Source organism: Eumetopias jubatus, unplaced genomic scaffold, assembly GCF_037043125.1.
Source record: "Eumetopias jubatus isolate StellerSeaLion01/CBP00866 unplaced genomic scaffold, mEumJub1_p1.0 scaffold_11, whole genome shotgun sequence".
Classification (NCBI taxonomy): Eukaryota; Metazoa; Chordata; class Mammalia; order Carnivora; family Otariidae; genus Eumetopias; species Eumetopias jubatus.
Genome location: NW_028274817.1, coordinates 69,566,523 through 69,587,111, shown reverse-complemented (window position 1 = coordinate 69,587,111; position 20,589 = coordinate 69,566,523). Strand labels below are relative to the sequence as shown.

General features: G+C 55.9%; 1 protein-coding gene across 4 annotated transcripts; it reads right to left on the bottom strand.

The window, feature by feature from the left end:
- Nucleotides 1-4,795: 4,795 nt before the first annotated feature.
- Nucleotides 4,796-20,234, bottom strand: ZMYM3 (zinc finger MYM-type containing 3). Of its 4 annotated transcripts, none has more exons than XM_028092100.2 (25): nt 20,185-20,234; nt 18,091-18,776; nt 17,051-17,094; nt 16,655-16,727; nt 15,911-16,205; nt 15,506-15,683; nt 14,935-15,153; nt 14,490-14,640; nt 14,063-14,178; nt 13,804-13,890; nt 13,526-13,676; nt 13,094-13,266; nt 12,793-12,958; nt 11,818-11,915; nt 11,572-11,734; nt 11,212-11,324; nt 10,890-11,064; nt 10,559-10,705; nt 9,973-10,076; nt 9,483-9,651; nt 8,991-9,142; nt 8,464-8,578; nt 7,321-7,575; nt 6,389-6,506; nt 4,796-6,264 (listed from the first exon to the last, which is right to left on the bottom strand). In XM_028092100.2, exons 2-25 carry the CDS (start codon nt 18,755-18,757, stop codon nt 6,072-6,074), a joined length of 4,122 nt encoding a protein of 1,373 aa, XP_027947901.2. In that variant the 5' UTR covers nt 18,758-18,776; nt 20,185-20,234; the 3' UTR covers nt 4,796-6,071. The 4 variants fall into 4 exon arrangements, with proteins under 4 accessions (XP_027947901.2, XP_027947900.2, XP_027947902.2 ...); XM_028092099.2 differs by lacking the exon at nt 20,185-20,234 and adding an exon at nt 19,535-19,908; XM_028092101.2 differs by lacking the exon at nt 20,185-20,234 and adding an exon at nt 19,535-19,908 and having other exon boundaries at nt 16,655-16,721.
- Nucleotides 20,235-20,589: the final 355 nt, after the last annotated feature.

Sequence of the window (20,589 nt, the reverse complement as noted above, 5' to 3'; positions counted from 1 at the left end):
AAAGAAAGAAAGAAAGAAAGAAAGAAAGAAAGAAAGAAAGAAAAAGAAAGAAAGAAAGAAAGAAAGAAAGAAAGAAAGAAAGAAAGAAAGAAAGAAAGAAGAAAAGAATAGAGGGAGGGAGGGAAGGAAGGAAAGAAGGAAAAGAAAGCAAGCAAGCAAATCAGGTTGCCTGTGTGGCTCAGTCGGTTAAGCGTCTGCCTTCGGCTCAGGTCATGGTCCTGGGATCCTGGGATTGAGCCCCGCATCGGGCTCCCTGCTCAGCGGCAAGTCTGCTTCTCCCTCTGCCTCTGTGATCTCTCTCAAATAAATGAATAAATAAAAATCTTTTTAAAAATAGAATAAAAATTTAAAAAGGGGGCGCCTGGCTGGCTCAGTCGGTAGAACATGCGACTCTCGATCTCGAGGTTGTGACTTCGAACCCCACGTTGGATGTAGGGACTGCTTAAAACAAAACAAAACAAAACAAAAACAAAAAAACCCTACCCTCTCAACCATTAAATCAAGATCAACTTTTGAAACTGCCACCGTTTCTCTGCCCTAACCTTAAGGATCTCAAAGGCACACTTTGTTTTCCAGCAGTGTCCTCCTGGCCTTTATCATCTCCCCTCCAGCTTCCCTTCAAGAGACAAAGCCTTTCATTCTACAGTTAGTCTGATAATGCGGATTCCCTGGAGAATTCATGCCAGCTAAAAATCATTCACGTGAAAATACAATCAGCCAACAAACGAGGTCTTGGAAATTCCGTGTCCCAAATCTTTCTCAAGCCCCTCTCCCCCTCAGCATTCCCATTGCACTCCCGCCTTCCTTCAGGCCTTGCAATGATCTCCTAACTGATCATTTGGACGATAAAAGCTAACATTTACTGGGGCGCCTGGGGGCTCAGTGGGTTAAGCGGCTGCCTTCGGCTCAGGTCATGATCCCAGGGTCCTGGGATCGAGCCCCACATTGGGCTCCCTGCTCGGTGGACCCTCCTACTCCCTCTCCCTCTGCTGCTCTTAGCCATTTCTGTAACTGGGCCCCCCAGGCTTCCTCAGACCCAGTCCTCCTCCACCTCATCCAGACATGCGAGGGTCCCCTTAAAGCATGAATCTTGCCGATTCTGTGTGAAAATCCGTTAACGGCTTTCCACTACTTTGAGGATACAATACGACTGGTCTGCTTTGCCAGGACAGAGGGGTTTTCCAGGATGCTGGCTTTTCATTGCTAAAACTGGGAAAGTCCTGGGAGCGCCTGGCTGGCTATCGGTAGAGCCTGTGAGTCTGGATCTCAGGGTCCTGAGTTCGAGCCCCACGTCGGGCTTAGAGATTACTTCTAAAAAAAAATTAGGAAAAAAACTGGGAAAGTCCCAGGCAAAGTAAGATGTTTGGTCACCCTAGCAAGGCGTGACACGGCATTCAATGCCTTTTACACCCTGATCCCCATTTTCCCAGCAACACCTGCCCCGACTTCTCATCCTTTTTACTGTGCCCTCTATCTTTTCTGCGGCCCAACCACCCGTCCCTAAAGACACTGTGTGTTCTCGTATACCTCGTGCCTTTTTTTTTTTAAAGATTTATTTATTTATTTTGAGAAAGAGCAAGCGCACACCCGTCCACAAGTGCAGGGGGGGTGGAGCAGAGGGAGAGAGAGAGAAAGTCTGGAGCAGACTCTGAGCTGAGAGTGGAGCCCGATGTGGGGCTCGATCTCATGAGCCCTGAGATCATGACCTGAGCCGAAACCAAGAATCTGACACTTAACGGACTATGCCACCCAGGCGCCCCAATACCTCCACACCTTTTGTGCACGCTGGTCCCTACACCTCCACTCTACCTGACAAAGTAAGCTCACTCTTCGTGGAAACCCAGGGAGAGAAGGAGCAACACTTACATTGTAACCCTGGTTATTTTCTTGACACGGGAAACTTCTCCAGGGTCACCACTAGGCTAAGCCAACTGAGGCAGCTAGAGTGCAAAGTTTAAGGAGGTGCTTACTCTCAGGGTTTTGCAAATGCCTATCCTGTACCTACGTGACCCTGACAGTGAGGGCCCCCTTGTATTTTGCCCCCTAGATACGTTCATTGCCTCACCCTAGTCCCAGCCCTGGTCCTCCCTCCCTATCAGGCTAAGGACTTCTCAAGAGCAGACCCCGCCTTTTTACTCAGCTTTGTAACCCTAACAACTGGAACAAGGCTAGGCACAGAGTAGAAATCTAGTTGAACTAATGACATCAGACTCTTCTCTGTTCCAGGAGGGAAAGGAAGGAAGAGAGCCAGATGGCTTTAGGCCCCGGTGAAGATGGGAGAAGGGAAATTTAGTAGACCTCACACTGGCCTGGGAATGAGGACAGCTTTGCGTCAGGTAGTTCTACCTCTGGCATCTGGCAGACTGGGGCTCCTTCTATTTCTCTGGTCTTTCCCTCTCTGTTCTTTTCACAGGGTAATTGGAGATACTCTCCGAGGTACCATTTTTTCGTTTTGTCCTCTTCTCTCTTCATTCAGTTTCTCCCTTAGTGATCTTGTCCAATCCCGGAGCTTCAGCTAGCTAGCTCTTTGCAGATGACTTCTAAATTGACATCTCATACATGACGCTAAGTAAAAGAGGTCAGAGAGAAAGACAAATACTGTACGATCGCAGTTAGATGTGGAATCTAAAAAAGCTGAACTCATAGAAACAGAGAGTAAAATGGTGGTTTCCAGGGGCTGGCGGTGGGGGAAACGAGGAGGCATGGTCAAAGCCTCTAACATCTCCAATTATAGGATGAATAAGTTCTGGGGATCTAGTGTACAGCACGGTGACTCTAGTTAGCAACATTGTATTATACGCTTGAAAGTTGCTAAGAGAGTAGATCTGAAATGTTCTCGCCCTCAAAAAAGAGATGATAATTTGCGCTGGGCTGGAGGTGTTAGCTAACACTGCAGTGGTGATCCTTTTGCGGTATGTAAGTTTATCAAGTCAGCATAGCCATAACCTTTAAACCGATACTGTTACGGAGTGCCTGGGTGGCTCAGTTGTTAAGCGTCTGCCTTCGGCTCAGGTCCTGGGATCGAGCCCGGCATGGGGCTCCCTGCTCGGCGGGGAGCCTGCTTCTCCCTCTCCCACTCCCCCTGCTTGTGTTCCCTCTCTCGCTGCCTCTCTCTCTGTCAAATAAATAAATAAAATTCTTCAAAAAAAAAAAACCCTATACTGTTATATGTCAAGTGTACCTCGATAAAGCCCCCAAAATAAAAAGTAACACCTCATCTCTCTTCTAAGCCTCAGACCCACATTTCCGACTGTCTAGTGTGTATGGTAGTATCTAGCATCCATACTGCTCTTTTTCTTTTTGGGGGGAGGGTGGGGAATGGGCAGAGGGAGAGGGAGAGAGAACCAGAAGCAGACTCCATGCCCAGCGTGGAGCCCAATGCGGGGCTCAATCCTATGCCCCCGAGATCATGATCTGAGCCGAAATCAGGTGGGATGCTTAATGGACTAAGCCACCCAGGCACCCTGATACTGCTCTTGCGTGCCCATTTTCCCATGTGGTTTTCGCAATGGGTCTGTGAGGAAGTCAGGGCAGAATATGAATGCATTTTTTTAAAAGATCTTATTTACTTATTTGAGAGACAGAGAATGAGAGAGAGAGAGAGCACATGAGAGGGAGGATGATCAGAGGGCGAAGCAGACTCCCCGCCGAGCAGGGAGCCCGATGCGGGACTCGATCCCGGGACTCCAGGATCATGACCTGAGCCGAAGGTGGTCGCTTAACCAACTGAGCCACCCAGGCGCCCAGAATATGAATGCATTTTTAGGGTGAGACTCTAAAAGATTTGAGTGGCAGACCTGTGAGTAGAAAGTCAAGTTTGGGTGTTCTTTCCACCCTGTTGCACAACCAGCACAGAGGTCTTTCAGGAGCCTCTCGAGCCCAACATGACCGAAACCTCAACTTGTTACCAATCCCGTCCTACTCCTACTCTCAGGCAAAACACAAACAAAAACACAAACAAAAACCCAAGAACCACCACTCTCCAATCGGCAAGGCTAGAAACCTGGGATTCACGCTCACTTCCTCCCTCTTGCCCAGATCCTACAGATGTTGACCTCAAAATATCTGAATCCGTCCTCCCTCTTCCTTCTTTATCCCCATGGCCCCCATCAAGGCCCACGGAATCTATCAGCCCCAGTTCTTACCTGCCCCCGCCCCCCATCCTTTATACTGTTGGGGGGGGCGGTCTCCTCCCTAAAGGAACAGATTGGATCCTGTCATTCCCTGGCTGGAAAGCCTCAGCCTCGCACTGCCCTTCCCTGTGGCTTTGATTGGGCCCAGGGGGCCCTCAACCCCTCCCAGTTACTGAGGCCCAGGTCAAATGCCATCGCCCTCGGTGAACTCACCGCACACACTTCCTCATAAACTGGAAATGAGTTCCTCATTCCTCTGCTCTCCCATAGTACTGGATATATTTATTTCATTCTGCCTGTCTTAGGACTGTGCACCGGTCTGTCTCCCCTTGTAGCCTGGGAGCCTGCTGGGAATAGGAGCCGGGTCTAATTAATCTTTCTCTTCTCTGAGGCATGTAATCTGACGTCCTTAACATAGTAGGTCCTTAACAGATAGCTGTTTGAATTGATTTTCCCCCCCTTAAGTATTTGGAAACCTGGTACAAAGAGGACCGTCTTCCTAGTGGATTCCTTCAGTGAGGCGGGTAAAGATGATCTTTAGCCCGGGCGGGACAGCCCACTTCTTTACCCCTTGAGAGCTTTACCCCTTGAGAGCCCGGCATCAGTCCTCTATAACCCTCACCGCTCCAGACACCGCTCTCCTTCCCCCAGAGAAGGCAAAAGACAATTTTAATTCTTTATTTGAAACAAACAATTCCAGAGACAGAAGGTTAGTCGTGACAACAGCTTCTCACTACAACACAAGGGTGGGCATGGCTCACTGAAGGGACAGGCCAGGCGCCTCAGAACAATATATACAATTTAAACAGTGGCTAAACTGGTGACAGTTATAAAAACACAAAAAGGAGGCTGGGGAACAGCAAAGCCAACAGGGAAAGAACTGGGTAACCCCCTTTGCTGGACACTAATAGTTTTCTGGAACTACAAAAGCAAGATGGGGAAGAGAGATGTCGGCAGCGGGGGCGGGACCCCTGCCCACAGCTCCTCACCTATCCTTTGACCACAGAGCCCATCCTGCACGACCCAGGGCCCCCACAGGCTTGGCCTAGCTCTTATGATGGGGGAAGAACAAGAGTGGGGAACCCAGCCCCAGTCCAAGTCAGAAGGTAGTTTTTTTGCCTTGGGAAACTCTGTCCATTGAACTAAAGGGAGGCAGTTACAGAAGGGGGCTAAGCATGTTGACACCATGGCTCACGCCAACCTAAGATGGCAGAGAGAAACAAACACGTAAACCAAGGGGACAGGAGTCAGCTCCCCATACTTAGAGTCATTCTCTGCCTTTGAGGGAAAGAAAGCGTTTGGGAGTTTTTAAACGTGCAGCACCAGGGGTCGGTGCTTGCAGGGACGGGGAGGGGAAATACAGTGAGTGGCGAGGGGGTTCCAACCACCAGTTATTTCATGGGAGGGGAGGAGCATCTAAGTTCCGTGTTGTAGGTAGATGGTCCCCTCATTACTTTCAGATCTTTCGTATAAGACCCTTTAGCATGATACCGGGGAAGGGTAGAGAAGGGAGTGGGTGCAGGGCAGAGAAGGCAGCTGGGTTTTTTCCCTTGGCCGAACCTAGGAACAGGGAGCTTTACCTATGCGGGATGGGTCGGGAAACCCAAAGCCAACAGGATCACCAGAGCTATGAACACTCCATCCAGAGTCTGGCCCCAAGGGAAGGGGTTTACTCTGAAGCATAAAGAAAGTGGCCTCGCTGGGTTTTGCCCATCACTGGGAGCCCAGCCCCTGCGGAGAGAGGACTGGGACCCTGGGGTCGTCAAGTGGTAATGGAAGAAGGTAAAAAGCCAGGGGTTCCTAGGGAAGGCAGGGGATGAAGGAGGGCAGTCGGGGCCCTTCAGAATGAGTAGCATTGGTTCCCGGGCCAGGCGCCCTGCGGGACGCGGCCCCAGGCCAGGTATTGGTGTGAGAGATGGACACGGACAGCACACGGGCTCAGTCCAGGTCTTCCTCCCCAGGACGACCCAGCTCCTCGTAAATCTCACGCACGGCCAGAATGCGATTGAGCATACTCTCCAACACGCTACGGTCCATGGGGATGACAGAATACCAGAGAGGGGACTCCGCGATGCAGGACCGCTCAGGTTGCAGGTAGAAGACATCGTTGCGAGTCCGGAGGCTTTCGGGACTGCGATGGTAGGGAGTGGGGCGGGGGGGTGGGGAGGTGGGGGAAGGACAGAGATCAGTACCAGGGCGAAGTAGACCCCTGGGGTCTCCATGCTCATGTCATTCCTGCAAACCCTCCAACTCACCATTTGGAGAGATAGAATTCATAGAACTTGACTGGGCAGCGGAGGGGATTCATGCGGTTCTCACGCTGCTCTAAGATGGGGGCTTCGTCTTCTCTCTTCCGTTTCCCAGGCCCCGTGTCTGCGGAGGAGGCAAATGACCCAGAGTCATTAAAAAGCACAGTGGGGATGAACCACCTCCAAGAGCGCACGGTCCAGGGCACAGAAGGCCTCGGGATGCCAAATACAGTCTCGTAGAGAAATAAAGGCAGAAGAAGAGTCGGTCAGTCTCCCCACACCAAGCAAACGTCCTGTTGTGGTGGGGGGGTCACTCTGCAGGCCTCCCTGGTTCTCACCGCTAAAGCCTCTCTTTATAATCTCCCCCAAATTGATTTCCTGAAGAAATAATCTCAGAAATGATGCACACATGCTCACAAAACAGGCCTGACTCTGCAAGGCTGGGCTGGCCTTCTGGGACAGAGAAACAGCCATGGTCCTGGCCCTGGGGACAGGAGTCCAGGGGGAGGCTCGGGTCCAGAGCAGCGACCTTGGGAACTGCACTCAGATGGGACGGGACTCCAGGGCCAGAGTGGAAACCAAGGTGTGTCTTCCGTCACACCCAATAGCAAAGAGCCAGGGAAAGCCTCTCAGCCACGCCATCAACTCTCCTGCACAGCCAAACACACCCAACGGCTTCCTACCTGTCCGCCCCCACCTAAGAAAAGGAAATTGCCTTGAAATGAGCAAAGTCAGACACAGGCAGCCGAGTGACCTCCTATGGATGCAAAAGCCACTGCCCAGCAGATCGCGGGGCTGGCTGTTGGCACCTGCTCTGCCAACACGGGAATGGAAGGGCAGGGAAGCAGAGGAGAGGGGGCCAAGCCGGCGGTGATGGCGGGGTGCCGAAGGGGTGAGCAGAGAGGGGGAAAGATAAAGGAGGGGGGGCAGCCTCGTACCTCGCCCTTTTCTCTGGCGGACTGGGGCATAGTAGCGGATGCTCACCACCTTGGTGGTGCCCCGAGGGGTGGTACACTTGCGGGACTGCCGCACCACGTTGGTGAAGGAGAGCTGCATGTGCTCCTCGGCTGTCTGTAGCCCAAAAAACTTAGTGTTGAAGAACATGAGGGTGTTGAGGAGGACAAAGGGCGAGTAGACCCCCAGCTGCTTACACTCCCAGAGGTGCTCTTCCTCCACCCGGGAGAACACCGTATCTGCAACGGTCAAGGGAGAGAGGCCAGTCAGAGGTGATCGCCCGCCCACACCCGACCGCCTCTGACCCCAGATATCCCGCTCACAAGCATTTCCCACGCCGTCCCGTTCAGGGAAGTGGCCACTGCAGATCAAACCCTCATATTCTGCTAGAGTAGATGGTGGAACTGAGTGTTTTTTTTTTTTTTTTAAGTAGACTGCACGCCCAGCGTGGAGCCCAATGAGGGGCTTGAACTCACGACCCTGAGATAAGACCTGAGCTGAGGTCAAGAGTCATTCACTAGGGGGTAGGGGTGCGCCTGGGTGGCTCAGCCGGTTAGGCATCGGGTCATGATCCCAGGGTCCTGGGATCGAGCCCCGCAGTGGGCTCCCTGCTCAGCGGGGAATCTGGTTCTCTCTCTCTCTCTCTCCCCTCTGCCCCTCCCCCCATTCTCTTCCCCTCCCTCCCTCCCTCCCCCTCCTTTAATAAGTAAATAAAATCTTAAAAAAAAAGAGTCAGACACCTAACTGACTGAGCCACCCAGGCGCCCTGAACTGGATTTTTTTTATGGTTTCCACCTGCATTTGGAGCATCTCTCGCCACCCTCAAGTTACAAGCAGGCAGATGTAAACCTCAGGGAGCCCCACGATGTCTTCTTTTCTTTCCACTTTTACCAACTAAACCCACGCCACCTTTCTCAGACCCAGAGACAGCTTGTCAGACCTAAGTCAGGTTCAAGGACAGGGGGCCCTGGCTCCTCTAGCTCTGAACCCTGAGGCCCCCAGGTCCATAACTCCTGCCCTCTGAGCCTTTGTGAAGAGTGGCAGACCAAAGAGCCCAGGACTCTTGGAACGGCATATTTAAAGACTAGAGGAAAGGACAGAAAGCTTGCTAAGTCCCTGTCCCTTACTGTTGGGGAGGAGCGTGGGCTGCCAGGTACTCAGAGACTTGTTGAGTTCTTGAACAAAAGTCAGATAGTAAAGGTCCGTGAAGATGTTCACCATTCGGTTATTTTCCAGCAGGTACTGAGGAAAGAAAACCAAACGCACATTAAAAAGCTAAACTCTAGGTTCTAGAGGAAAGACACGATGCCGAAGGCCCCAGGCATGGCGACCTTGGTAAGGAGAAGGCAGTGGGAAATGGCTGCTGGGTTATGTGACCCAGGGTGCTCTTCCCCAGGGATGCCCACCACTCTTGAGGTCTCGTCACAGAATGTACAGCCCACCTCTCCCAGTGGGAACTTACCATCCCCCCACCGCTCAAGGAACCCAGCTCCACCCATCCTTCCCTTCCTAGAACGGGTCTGAGGATCACCAAGGAGACCTGCTCAGGGTAGGAGACAGAGTGAGGAACAGGGAGTGGGACAGGACCATTTCTGGTGGGGCGCTGCCTGCTCTGTCGAGGGTGATGGCAAGTGAGGCAGCGTGCAAGGGGTACCTGTTGGATGCCAAGACACAGATAGTAGATACTGTCGGGTTCGTATCGTTCCCCGTTGGGTCGAGTGATTTCTCTCACAAACTGGGCCAGGCCATAGTTGAGTTCGGCGGCTGAGCAGGCCAGGATATCCTCTTTGATGCGCATCGGTTTGGCTGCAGGGATATGCAGTAGAGGTGGATGGGATTAAGAACGCTCCACATGGAGAATTTCATTTCAGTCCATCGTTAATCCCTCCATCCCTCAGTCGCATCCAGCTCCAACACAAACCCACCCATTGCAGCAAAAAAAAAAAAAAAAAAAAAGCCCTCAGCCATGAAACCTAGGCAGCCCCTCCCCATCTTCACAGGATACCCTTCGGTGACCACAGCCTTATCAGTCCTAGACACCCTCATGTCCTCGGCCGGATCACAGCCCCGGCCCCCTTCCTCCTCCTCTCCCTCTCCCCACTCTCCTCCCTATAGGGTACCCTCCTCCCCGCCCCCCCCCACTTACGGCCAAAACGCAGCTCATCCCCCTTGCTCGTTTCTCCATTGGCGTATTTTGACTGCACCCAGCACTTCCAAGCATTGACACCGTATGAATAGTTAAGCCCAGTACAGCTAGGCTGGCTGCTCATGGAGTCCCGGGAACAGCTCTCGGAAAGCACCAGCCGCTTTTGACCCTGGAGGGGGAGAGAAAGGAGAGGCGTGGCTGGGGCAAGGCCAGGGGCACCATGGAAGCTAGTTGGGATAGTGTTGACCACCGCGGAACGAGGGGACTGACATCAGAACACGGCAAGCTTCCAGAGCACAGAGCCCCAGAAACAGCCCTGACGAGCTCATGAACCGGGGAGAGAAAAATCTGGCTGTTTCTCGGCACTCACAATGGTAGAGAAAAGAGGGCAAGGGACGTCACGCTAAGGCTGCTGGCTTGGCTACGAGAGCCTTCCCCGAGTTCTCTGGGCCCCCTCCCTCTGCTGTGGATTCAGCACCCCAGCCCTCACCTTCCTCATGGTGCGGGGAAGGTCTTGTTCAGCAGACACGTCCTCGGGTCCTACCAGGCCGCAATCAAAGAGGAAGTCTACACTGGGGTTAATGTCCAAAGGATCTGTTAAGAGTGGAAAGGAAGAAGAAATCAAGGTTTTAAGATCTCAACCTGGTAGTGCTCCCACCCTTCGCCTCCTACTTGCCCACTTGCCCGGAGATGAGCCTCCCACACAGCTTCACCGTACGCAACAGGAACCAGCAAAGCTATACCAGGAACACACTCAGAGGCACACAGACACCAAAACTCACAACGATGCGAATGTTCGTAACACCACGGAACTGCGTACTTAAACGTGGGTAAGATGGTAAATCTCAGGTCATGTGTTTTGCCACGATTAGAAAAACAAGCAAGACACAACTGTAAAATAGCGTGCCTGTCCCAGTATCTCTGGCACTGGTCCCTGCGTGAGCCTTCTGTCATGGGGTCACAAGGAGCACTGGTTAGGGTCATGCTTAGGTCATGAGGGTCACTCCTCCCCTGATGGCACCTTCAGCTCCTCAATGGCTCCTGTACTCCCTGGACACGCTTCACATCCTACTCACTCTTGGGGAAGTCGGCCTCCAAATCTTGCCCGGGCTCATCCAGGACATTGGCCATCTTGACGGCCATGGCCAGGACGTCATCTCTTGCTGGCCCGAACAGGTCACAGTCTTCCAGAAGCCCCTCTGCACTCTGGTTGCTCACAAGATCTGGGAGGCAGAGAAGGGGGCTTGGTCACTGCAGCTCCTGCCTAGCGCCCTCACGGGCCCTCAGGGGCCGACCCCAGCTACTCCCCAGTCCTGCTGAGGCACCAAGGTCACCACGCTCCGCCCCCTGAGGCCGAGACAGACAGGTCGCACCCTGTGTCCCTCAACACCGCTGTCCATGGCATACCACAAAGGTCAGATGAGGCCTTGTCTAACTCCTCAGCCTCTGCAATCATTTCTGCCATAGCCAGGATGTCGGCTTCCAAGGGGTTGGAAGGGATCTTCACCTTCAGCTCCTCAATGGTCTCCACAATCTTGTCTGTGCTCTCCAAGGTGGTGGGCAGGAACATGGGCACAGGCACCTGGAGGCACAAATCCCAGCTAGACACCAAGAAGCGCAGCAGCGAGGAAGAGGGACGGCTGGTGAGAGGGAGGTGGGGGGGGCAGGGGGGGTGTCTCAGTCCTGAGAGGGTAGAGGAGACTGCGGCAGGAAGGGCTGGGAAACTCACCGGGATGGGCATGGAGAAAGGCACCGGAACTTTCTGGCAGTACAGATGCATAGGCACTGGCACAAAGATGGGCACTGGGATGGGCAGCACGATCACCTGTGGCTTCCACTCTTCTGCCAACGAGAAAGGGGTCTTCTCAGAGCCCCCGCTAGATCGGTCACATCCAGCCCGGGGCCACTCGCTCGTCACCACCGAAGGCTCTAACGCATGCTCAGTGTCACAAACCTGCCCTTGCACCAAAGGCTGAGAGACAACTCTATGGTTCCAGGACCACCAGATGCATGATACCTCTGCCGCCTAAAAAAACCCCTGGTCCAGCTCCCAAGCACAGGGCTGGGATGTCTAGGTACCCTGGCTCACCTGTTTGGCTCCCTTTGGACTTCATCTCCACCTTACAGGAGACCCCCCGATTCTGCATCAGTGGTTTACACATGGCAGCTTTGTTTTTGCGGGGTGTTGCTGGGGGCGGTGGGGGTGGAGGCGGGGTGGAAGCGGTGGGAGCCGATCGGGTCTTTGCAGGGATCTGCAGAGACGAAGGAACGTTAAGGCCGCCAACTTACCAGACCCCCTTCTGAGGCCATCCACCCCCTCAGCTTCAGCCCTGACCTTGCCCAGATTCCCATTTTCCTCTGGGGTCTTCACTGTATTGCTGTTCTCCACTTTGGTTTGAGACGGTGTCTGGGGCTTTGACTCAGGAGACTGACCTAGAGATCAAAACAAGTGAATGCTCTCATCTGAGGAACCTGCTCTTCCATTTTCCTCGTCCCCGTCCCAGGAGAGCTCCGTTAAGAGGTGCGCTAAATGCAAATGGGATACCTAGACTCTCCCCTCCTCGCCACCCCAGATCTAGTCTTCTCTAGGCCCCAGTGACAGGGGCCAAGAAGATTCTTGGCTCCTGGCTGCCAAGAAGATCAGAAATTCTTGGGGAACCCACATTTTGAGACCTTCCGTGCAGATGGCCCTCAGAAGCCTGGGACCCCCTGAAGCAGTGGAGGGGCTAAGATAACATTCTAGAAACAATAGTCTTCAGTCTCACTAAAGGTAGGGCTTATGCTGACACTTCCGTCTCTCAGAAAACTAAACACAGGGGCACCTGGGTGGCTCAGTCAGTTAAGCATCTGCTTTAGCTCGGGTCGTGGTCTCCCAGGGGCCTGGGATCGAGTCCCACATCGGGCTCCCAGCTCAGTGGGGCGTCTGCTTCTCCCTCTCCCTTTGTCCCTCACCTCTGCTCGTGTGCGTTCTCTCTCAATCAAATAAATAAACTAATAAATTAAAAAAAAAGAAAAGAACGCTAACCACAGCCCCCACAGGCCCCATCCCACCTGGGTTGGTGCCTATTCCCTAAAAACACGTCCTCGATACAGACGCAGGAGACTCAAACTCTCAGAACCTTTAAACAAGGCTCCCCCTAGTACCCACACGGTCCAGAGGCTGCAAGGGAACACGGCACCAGGGGCTCTGGCCAAGGATGAGGTGAAAGCCAGAGCGGGAGAAGAGAGGGGCTGGGCCCAGGGAGAGAAGAGTCTGGGCCGGTTCTACCGGAGTAGCCACCCCCACCCCCACCCCCAGCCCGGGACTCACTGTTCAGGAGGCTCTCAGGCCCACTCTGGGTATCCAGGTTGGGTTGGTTCTGCTGGCTATAAAAGCGCAATAGACACTGCTGGTTGCAGAAATGACGGATCTGCCCGCGCCAGTGGATGGTCTCCAGCAGCTTCCCCTGGCGCTTACAGGCGTGGCACCGGGCAGCCTGAGGGTGTCGACAGGATGGTCAGCCCCGCCTCCCTACAAACGTGCTGGGCCCTTTGCCCCCCGGCCCCCCGCCCCCGGGAGAAGCCCTCTGTGCTGCCTCCCCTCCCCCTCCCGGATGCGCTGCACCCCTCACCTTGCAGTACCACAGCAGGTACTTGCTCTTGCAGTCCTCGCTGCAGAAGTCCCAGGTGCTGCCGTCCAGCTGCTCGGTGACCCCACGCTGGCAGGTCTGGGAGCAGTACGTACAAGTGATACAGCACAACCCCAGCTTCTTGGTGAAGTCCTGTTTGTAGAGCAGCACACAGCCTGGGGAGAGGGCAAGAGGGAAGAGTCCAGGAACACAGACATGGCCACGGGGGGCGGCAAGAGCCGACCTTTCCAAGGGGGTCCGAGTAAAAGCCCCAACAGCCTCTGGGGCCTGAAGCCTTGGGATGCACGGATGCACGGAAGGGAGGAGCCGGAGGCCCTCGGCCCGCAGGCCCCACTGCGAGCCCTCCTCCCTTCCCTGCCAGCCCCTCGGGGGCTGCGAGGTACAGGGCCTCCTGCCCCGTCGCCGCCTCCTCACCTTCGCTGCAGAAGCTCTTCTCCACCCCGCTGAATCGAAGTTTCTCATGCAGGAGCTTCTCTTGCCGGCAGTGCTCACACTGGGACACCACCCCGCGAAGCCGCTTGAAGTCCTCACAGCAGTCCCGGCAGCAGAACTGGAACACCTGGTCCTGAGATGAGGGCACAGGGTGGGGGAGGACAGAGCTGTGACATCCGGCCGTGGCCGGAGCCCTTGAGGCGGCCATCCGGCCGGCCGGGGTCCTGTGGCAGGGCGGCGGTGGGGCGCGGGGGTCTTACCTGCCAGTCCAAGACCTCAGGCTTGCCACTGAAGAGGCTGTGGCAGTAGTGACAGCTCAGGTGAATGCCCCCCTCAGGGCTTGTGCGCTGAAGGGAAGGAAGACAAGTAAGGGAGGTGCGTGGCGGCGGCAGTGGTGGGGGGCTGGGGGGAGTCGGGCTCGTTCTTGGCTCGGGGGCCCGGGGCCTACCTACCCCAACTCTCGTACCCTCTCTCTGTCACCACACCCTTCTTTAATCCCTGGTCCAGGGTTTGGAGTACCTGGAACTTGGTCCAGCAGCTGGGGCTGCAGAATTGGTAGACTGTGCGATCAACCTTGTTGTAGTAACAGGGGTCAGAGAGGCTGCGGCGGCAGAAGCTGCAGGGTCGGGGAGGGCCTGGGGCACAGAGAGAAAGGGAGAGAGAGAGAAAGAGACCGAGAGAGACCGAGAGAGACCGAGAGAGACCGAGAGAGACAGAGAGAGAAAGAGAGAGAAAGAAAGAGAGAGAGAGAGAGAGAGAGAGAGAGAGAGAGAGAGAGCACAGAGAAGGTGTAAGGCAGTGCAGAGACGGAACAGGAAACCCATGGGAAGATGGAAAGATGTAGCCGGGGCTGAGGTCGGGCGGCAGGGATTACTTTAGAAGAGGGGAGTACGGGAGGTAGAAGGAAGGCCAGCAGGGGTCTCAGAGAAGAGGGCTTTGCACCTACCAGTGAGCCCTGCCTGCTTCACTTTGTAAGAGGTGGTACAGCACAGGGAACAGAACAAGCTGGTCTTGCCATTACGATCCACATGTGATAGCATCTCAAAGTTCTTACACAGGGTCTTGCACCAGACACAGGGGTACACACGTGTGTTTTTCTGTGAGGATGGGGAAGGAGAGGCTGAGGCTGGATTTGTCCCTTCATTTTTATTTGTTAAATTTTTTAAAACATGAAAGGTTTCAGGCATACAAAAAAAGTATAGATGATGATATAACAAAGACCTGTGTATCCGCCAGCCAGCTTCAAAAATAAAACATAACAGATACAATTGAAACCCCCTTTATTCGCTTTATTCCTCCCAACCCTCGACCCCGTCAGGCACCTTTATTCGTCACCCAGGAACCGCAACCCCCTTCCACAGCCCTCTAATGCACTACTCCCTCGGCCCCACCTTCTTGTACGCCCCCAAGCAGGTTGTGTTGCAGAACCGCTTTTGTTGGCCCTCGTGGAAGAGGAGCTCAGGGCCGGGGCTCCCGGTCTTGGTGTAGATGTAAGCCCCGCACTGGTCACAACAGTTGGTTTTCAGTCCCTTGTTGGCCCGGAATTTGGAGAAGCACGAATCACTGCAGAGCCGGTGCACCACGCTGCCGTTGCTGACCTCGTGCAGGACCTGCCGTGACACACACGCACACCCTGAGCCAGGGCCTGGGCACCACCACCCACCCCGGAGCAAGGACAGCCCGCCCCGCCTCACCCTAGACCTTCACAGCGGACAGTGGGCCCGGGGACCCCCCAACCTGCACATCGGGCTGCCGACTTGATGGTGAGGTCCCGGGAGGCAAGGAAGGCCGGCTGCATACATCCTGGAGAAGCTCTATCCTTGAATACGCTCCCTCACGATGGCTGCCTCTCCTTCCCCACTCCCCTCTTCCACAGGGCCTGGCCCCTGCAGCCCCAGGAGCGCAGGGGCAGCTCCGGGCTGGCCAGGCTCTGCAAATCTGGCCCCCATCGAGCTTCCTCACCTCTCCGGTCTTCTGGCATATGCTGCAGCGAGTGGCATCGGCGGGATCCCCGGACTGGGGGATTGGGCGCTGCTGCTGGGCCTCGTACAGGGAGAGACAGACGGACGTGCAGAACTCATGGAAGGAGCCTCCTGAACCAGTCTGGGCCACAACCGAGTCCTTGGTGTTCCAGATCTCCCTGGAGGGGGGTGGGGGGGGACGGGTTTGGATATTCACCCGGCACTACCCTCTCCTTTCGCCAGCTCCCACCCCCTCTCCTCGGGGACCAATGAACACGGGCCCCCTCCCTCACCTGCCTCACTGCCAGGCCCGCTCGGCTACGTTCTTGCCAACACAGTCCCTGTCTCAGCCATTATTCCCGGGCCTGCTCCCTGCCCTCCCCGCACCTGGGGAACCTTCACGTACTTCTTGCAGAAGGTACAGGTCTTTTTGCCCGAAGGCTTCTTAGAGAAAGTGGTGAGACAGGACGAAGAGCAGAAGAGCTGGGGCAGCCCCTTGCGCTGGTAGGCAGTCTGCCCCTTCTGCAGTGGCGTCCGGCAATGCGCACAGGTCATCTTGGCGCCGACTGCAGAGCGCCCGGCCCTTTGGGCCACGCTCGAGCGGAGGGACATGCGAGGGGACCGCCGGGGCCGGAATGGCACAAAGTCCTCATCATTGGGGTCATCTACCATGGCATCAGAATCCTCATCTGACACTGGAACTGAGGACGTGGGGAGAGGGGCAGTGAGCAGAGGCTACTGGACCGGACCTAGTCTCCAGCCATCCTCTGACGGCACAGGGAGCTCAGCAGATACTGGATTCCCCCCCCCCGGGGGGGAGGGGGGAACCCTTCCCCCTGGTTCCTGCCTTTCCACCCCCACCCCCAGTACACTGGTATCTTAAGCCCCTGGTGTCACTCCCCCTTAGTCACTCCATAATCTCCTAGGGAGGGCTCCAAGTGAGAAGACTCAGGACAGGGATGGCACAGCTGAAACAGGAAACTCCTTTCTCACTGCTGTTGTTTTCCATTTCCCCCACTGCCCCTGGTTCCCATGCCAACCCACAGCAGAGATAGGCACTTCACACTCTGCGGGGCGCAGCTCTGCGGGAGCCGGTTGATCCGTGGCCCGCCACATCCCACTCGGTCACACTTCCTCAAGTCCTACTCACTGCTCTCAGTGGAATCCACAACCTCAGGTTTGGGAGGCTCTACTCTTCTAACGCGCTCGCTTCTCTTCTGTACCTTGGAAACAGGGAAGGGAGGAAAGCTGACACCAGGGGCAGGCTAAAGGGCCTGCCGCACTAGTGCAGGGTGTGTGGGGGGGGAGTACAGAGACAGGAGGGGGAAGGGAGAGTAGGGACCCTTGGCCCAGCCCTTAGGAGGAGGGAAAAAAAGGGGGCTGGACTTTCTCCTTAAGAAGCAGGAGACACAAGAGCTCCCTCCCTCCTCCTAACTCTCCTCACACACACCCTCCACAGAACAACATCTGGGAGGGAAAATGAAGGGTCCGTCCTTCCCAGAGCTATAGGGGGAACCAGACTCCTTCCAATCCCCTCCCCCCTCACCCTCTCAGGCGGCTTCTCACTCGCCTTCCCAGTCAGGCCATCTCCTGCAAAGGAAGCATAAAACAGCCTAAATCTTGCGCTTGCCCTCACCGCCCCCTCCCTGGCCCAACCTCCGCCTCCATTCCTGGGGAAGGACTTACTCAAAACTGAAAGGGAAAACTCAAGTGCCTGTGGCTTCTTGGGGCCCCTGGTAGGGTTACCTCGAGCTCTGCACTAAGGGGGCCAGCTATTCTCCATTAAAAACAAACAAACAAACAAACAAACAAAACCCTAGCCTTCCCACCAGCTTCTGTCCCAATCGTTGGGAGTTAAGGAAATGCAGGTAACACACGTCTTTCATCAGAGGACTTAAGAGTTCACTAACCAAACCAAACGCAACCACCCAAAGGTAGCAAGGGGAAAAGGAAGCATTAACATGTGGATAGGTTCCCCTGGACTCAGGTGGTTATATAAGCCCCAAGACCCTGGGCACAAGCTGGGAGAGGCAGAACAGGGGAGAAAGGAGAGCCTCTCAGGCCCAGGTTGTCCCTCCCCTATCAGAGACACAATTCCAGGCCCTGCATTTCTACCATTCCCCCGAAATCACTATGCTGTTGGCGGCTCCAGGACCCAGTTATCATTCATCAAACCCAGAGACCCCACTCTCTTCTGGAACAAAATAGCTGGAAACATCTTAGCACCAAGAAGCCCGGCATCCTCTCCAAATTCTGAAGGAAGGACCCGGGCACCAACAGCCCACTGGGGTAAGAAAAAGGGAACCTCCCCCAACAAATCCACTCTTCCCAACCCACCCCCTGAAACCTCACCCCTATTCCTCTCCCACAGCCACTGAGCTGCCTCCCTACCCCTACTTTCCTTCATCTTCGCCACACCCCCCAACTCCTCCCTTCCAAACTCCCAACTCCTTCTCTATACCTCCCTACTCTCATCTCTCCACCAACCCCCTCCTCCTCCCCTACGTCTTCCCCAAACACACAACCACCCCTCCTTACCCCTACCCTCTCGCCATCCTGGACTCTCCAGCTGATTAGGCAACCTACCTGGCAAGGAAGGGTGTGCAGGAGGGCTAGGGCCCCCAGGTTTGGTCTGAGAACTGTTGATTCCATCCCCCAGAGTCTCTCCCACTGAAGGGCTGGGGGGACCATTTGGGCTCTGTGGCTGCCCTTGGGGAAGCTCCTCCTCCTGCCCAGGGGAGCCCCTTCTCCCTGTAGCTATGTTGGTGGTCTCCTCCTCTTCAATATGGGGGGACTGCAGTGTTATCGGCGAATCTGGAGCCAACGGCTCTAGTAGCCCCTCCGGTGAAGAGGGATTTGCCCCAGCCCCTGGCTCAGGTGGTACCACCTCAGGGGTCTGGCCCCCTGGTCCAGGCTCTAGGGTCTGATCTCCTGCATCCCATGCAAGGGTCCCCTCAGGACCATGGTCCACCTCTGGGGGGGAGGGGGCTTTATAGAGCAGCCCCCCCAGCCCCAGCAGCTCAGTGGCTCCATCCAGGACTCCAGGGTCTTTTTCCAGGCCAGCAGGGGTATCAAGCAGGTCCAGGGCTCCTGAGGATGGAGAAGGGCCAGGGGGTGCCCATCCTCGAGTTGGGGCAGTCTGGGATTCCAGTAGGTCCTCTCCAAATTCCATGTCTACTGGAAGGTCTCCAGCCAGGGGCTTCTCTGGCAGGGTCAATGGGTCAAACGGACTGGGGAAATCACTGGGGTCCATGAGGATGACTGGATATGGGCTGTAGATTAGGGGTAGAAGAGGGGGCAGAAGAGGTGGTCTTCGCCAGAATTCCTTCTTATATAGGTTCTGGGACACACCCCATCATCCACTTGGATTTCTCCTGAACAGCCCCCACCACAACCGACAAGCATTTCCACCGGCTTTGGTCCGAATGACCACTTCCCCCCCCCCCCCGTACAGCGCCCCCTGTGGGGAGAGGCGTTCCCCGCCCTGGCCCTGTGCCCACACTCGCCAGGCAGTCCGTCGTTCCACCCTCCCGCCTGCCCCCGCCACCCCACTGCAACTCCCAGTTCCCCTCCCCCCTTACCTTTCACCCCCCCCAACTCGGGCTGAACGCCCCCTCAGAGTCTCCTAGGGCCGTTGCCACCAAGAGCCTTTCCCACCCCCGCGGTCTCAGTTCCTATCCCCTCCCCTCTCTCCTGGAGCCCCCCAGCTCCCCAGTCTTTACCCACCCTGTCTGGCCCCACCCCCCCCTCCCCGCGTTGCAAGGTCCTCCCTCAGCCCTTCCTTCGCCCCCACAAACTACCCTTCCTAACCCCTCCCCCCAGTTACCTTTCAGGGTCGCCCACTTCCTCAGCCCCGTCCCCCCTTCCTATTGCTCCCCTAGTCGTCCTCCTCCTGTTGCCCACCCCCCACCTCAGGCATTTACAGGAAGACATTTTGGAGCTACGATCTCTCCTTAGACCCCCCCCCTTCCTGGCTACTGCGAGATCCCGCCTGCAGGTTCGGTTCGGCTTGATCAGGCCCGACCCCTACCTGCGGCAGGGTTAGTGTAACGGCTACAAGCCTAGAACTGCAGACAGCGACGGCCCCGCGCTCCTTCTCCACCTCCCTCCCTAGCAGCCGGGACAGGGGTCGCGGCCCCTTTAAATGGCAGCGCCGCTCACAGCGCCCAGCGCTCTGCACCAGGCGGGCGGGCGGCGCCAGCAACCAACCCCATTGGCTGGCTCGTGGAGGGGGCTCGCGAGACAGCGCCGGCCCCCGGCGCGAGACTCCCAGCCCAGTGGCCGCCTGGAAATTGCGGAGTGGAGCGTAGTCGTTGGGGATGGAGCTTGAGCCCCCGCCCGGGGCCCCGTTAGTTGAGGAGGAAAAGATAGCCTCTGGAGCTTTGAAGCCCGCCCTCGGGAAAGGCGGCACCCCCTCTCCACGGAATGGCCGAGTACACCAAACCCACAAAAAATAGATCTACGCACCTGCTTCTCTTACCTGGCCCAAGAGTCTTCTCCCCCTTCCCACCCACCCCCCCCCGTCACACCCGTGCCCGCCCTACCTCCTGGAGCCCACTCTACCCGTGATCCCCTCCTCTCATTCAAATGGTTCCCGGTCCCCTCCCCCTCCCCGTGTCTCTCTTCGCTTCCCACTCGTGTTCAACCCCCCAGCGTCCGCCCCCCCTCAACAGTCCCTACCTACGCCATGCAGCAGGCGCCTGCCAAGATTACCCTCCCCCCAACCCCACCTCTCCGGGGCCCGCCCCCTGGGCGACTGTTGGGGTAATGAGTGACAGCGGAGGGGGTGGGGGAGGCAGGGACCCAGCCCTCACGTGCCCCTCCTTCCCTTGTCTGCAGCCCTAGGCTCCCCTCACCATTCTGAATGTCATAGTTGTGGGGTGTCTTAAGCTTGGTCTCCAGCCACCCAAGGCGGGTTCAATGGCTTTGGCTCAGTGACAACGCCTATGCAGTAACCGTTACTGCCTGATGACCCCAAAACCAGGCCCTGCAAAGACACTCCCCCACTCCCTCAACGGTCTTAGGGTAAGTTCTGGGATCTTCTCCCTGAGTCTTCCTGCAGGAGCTCCCTGCGTTCTTTCTTCA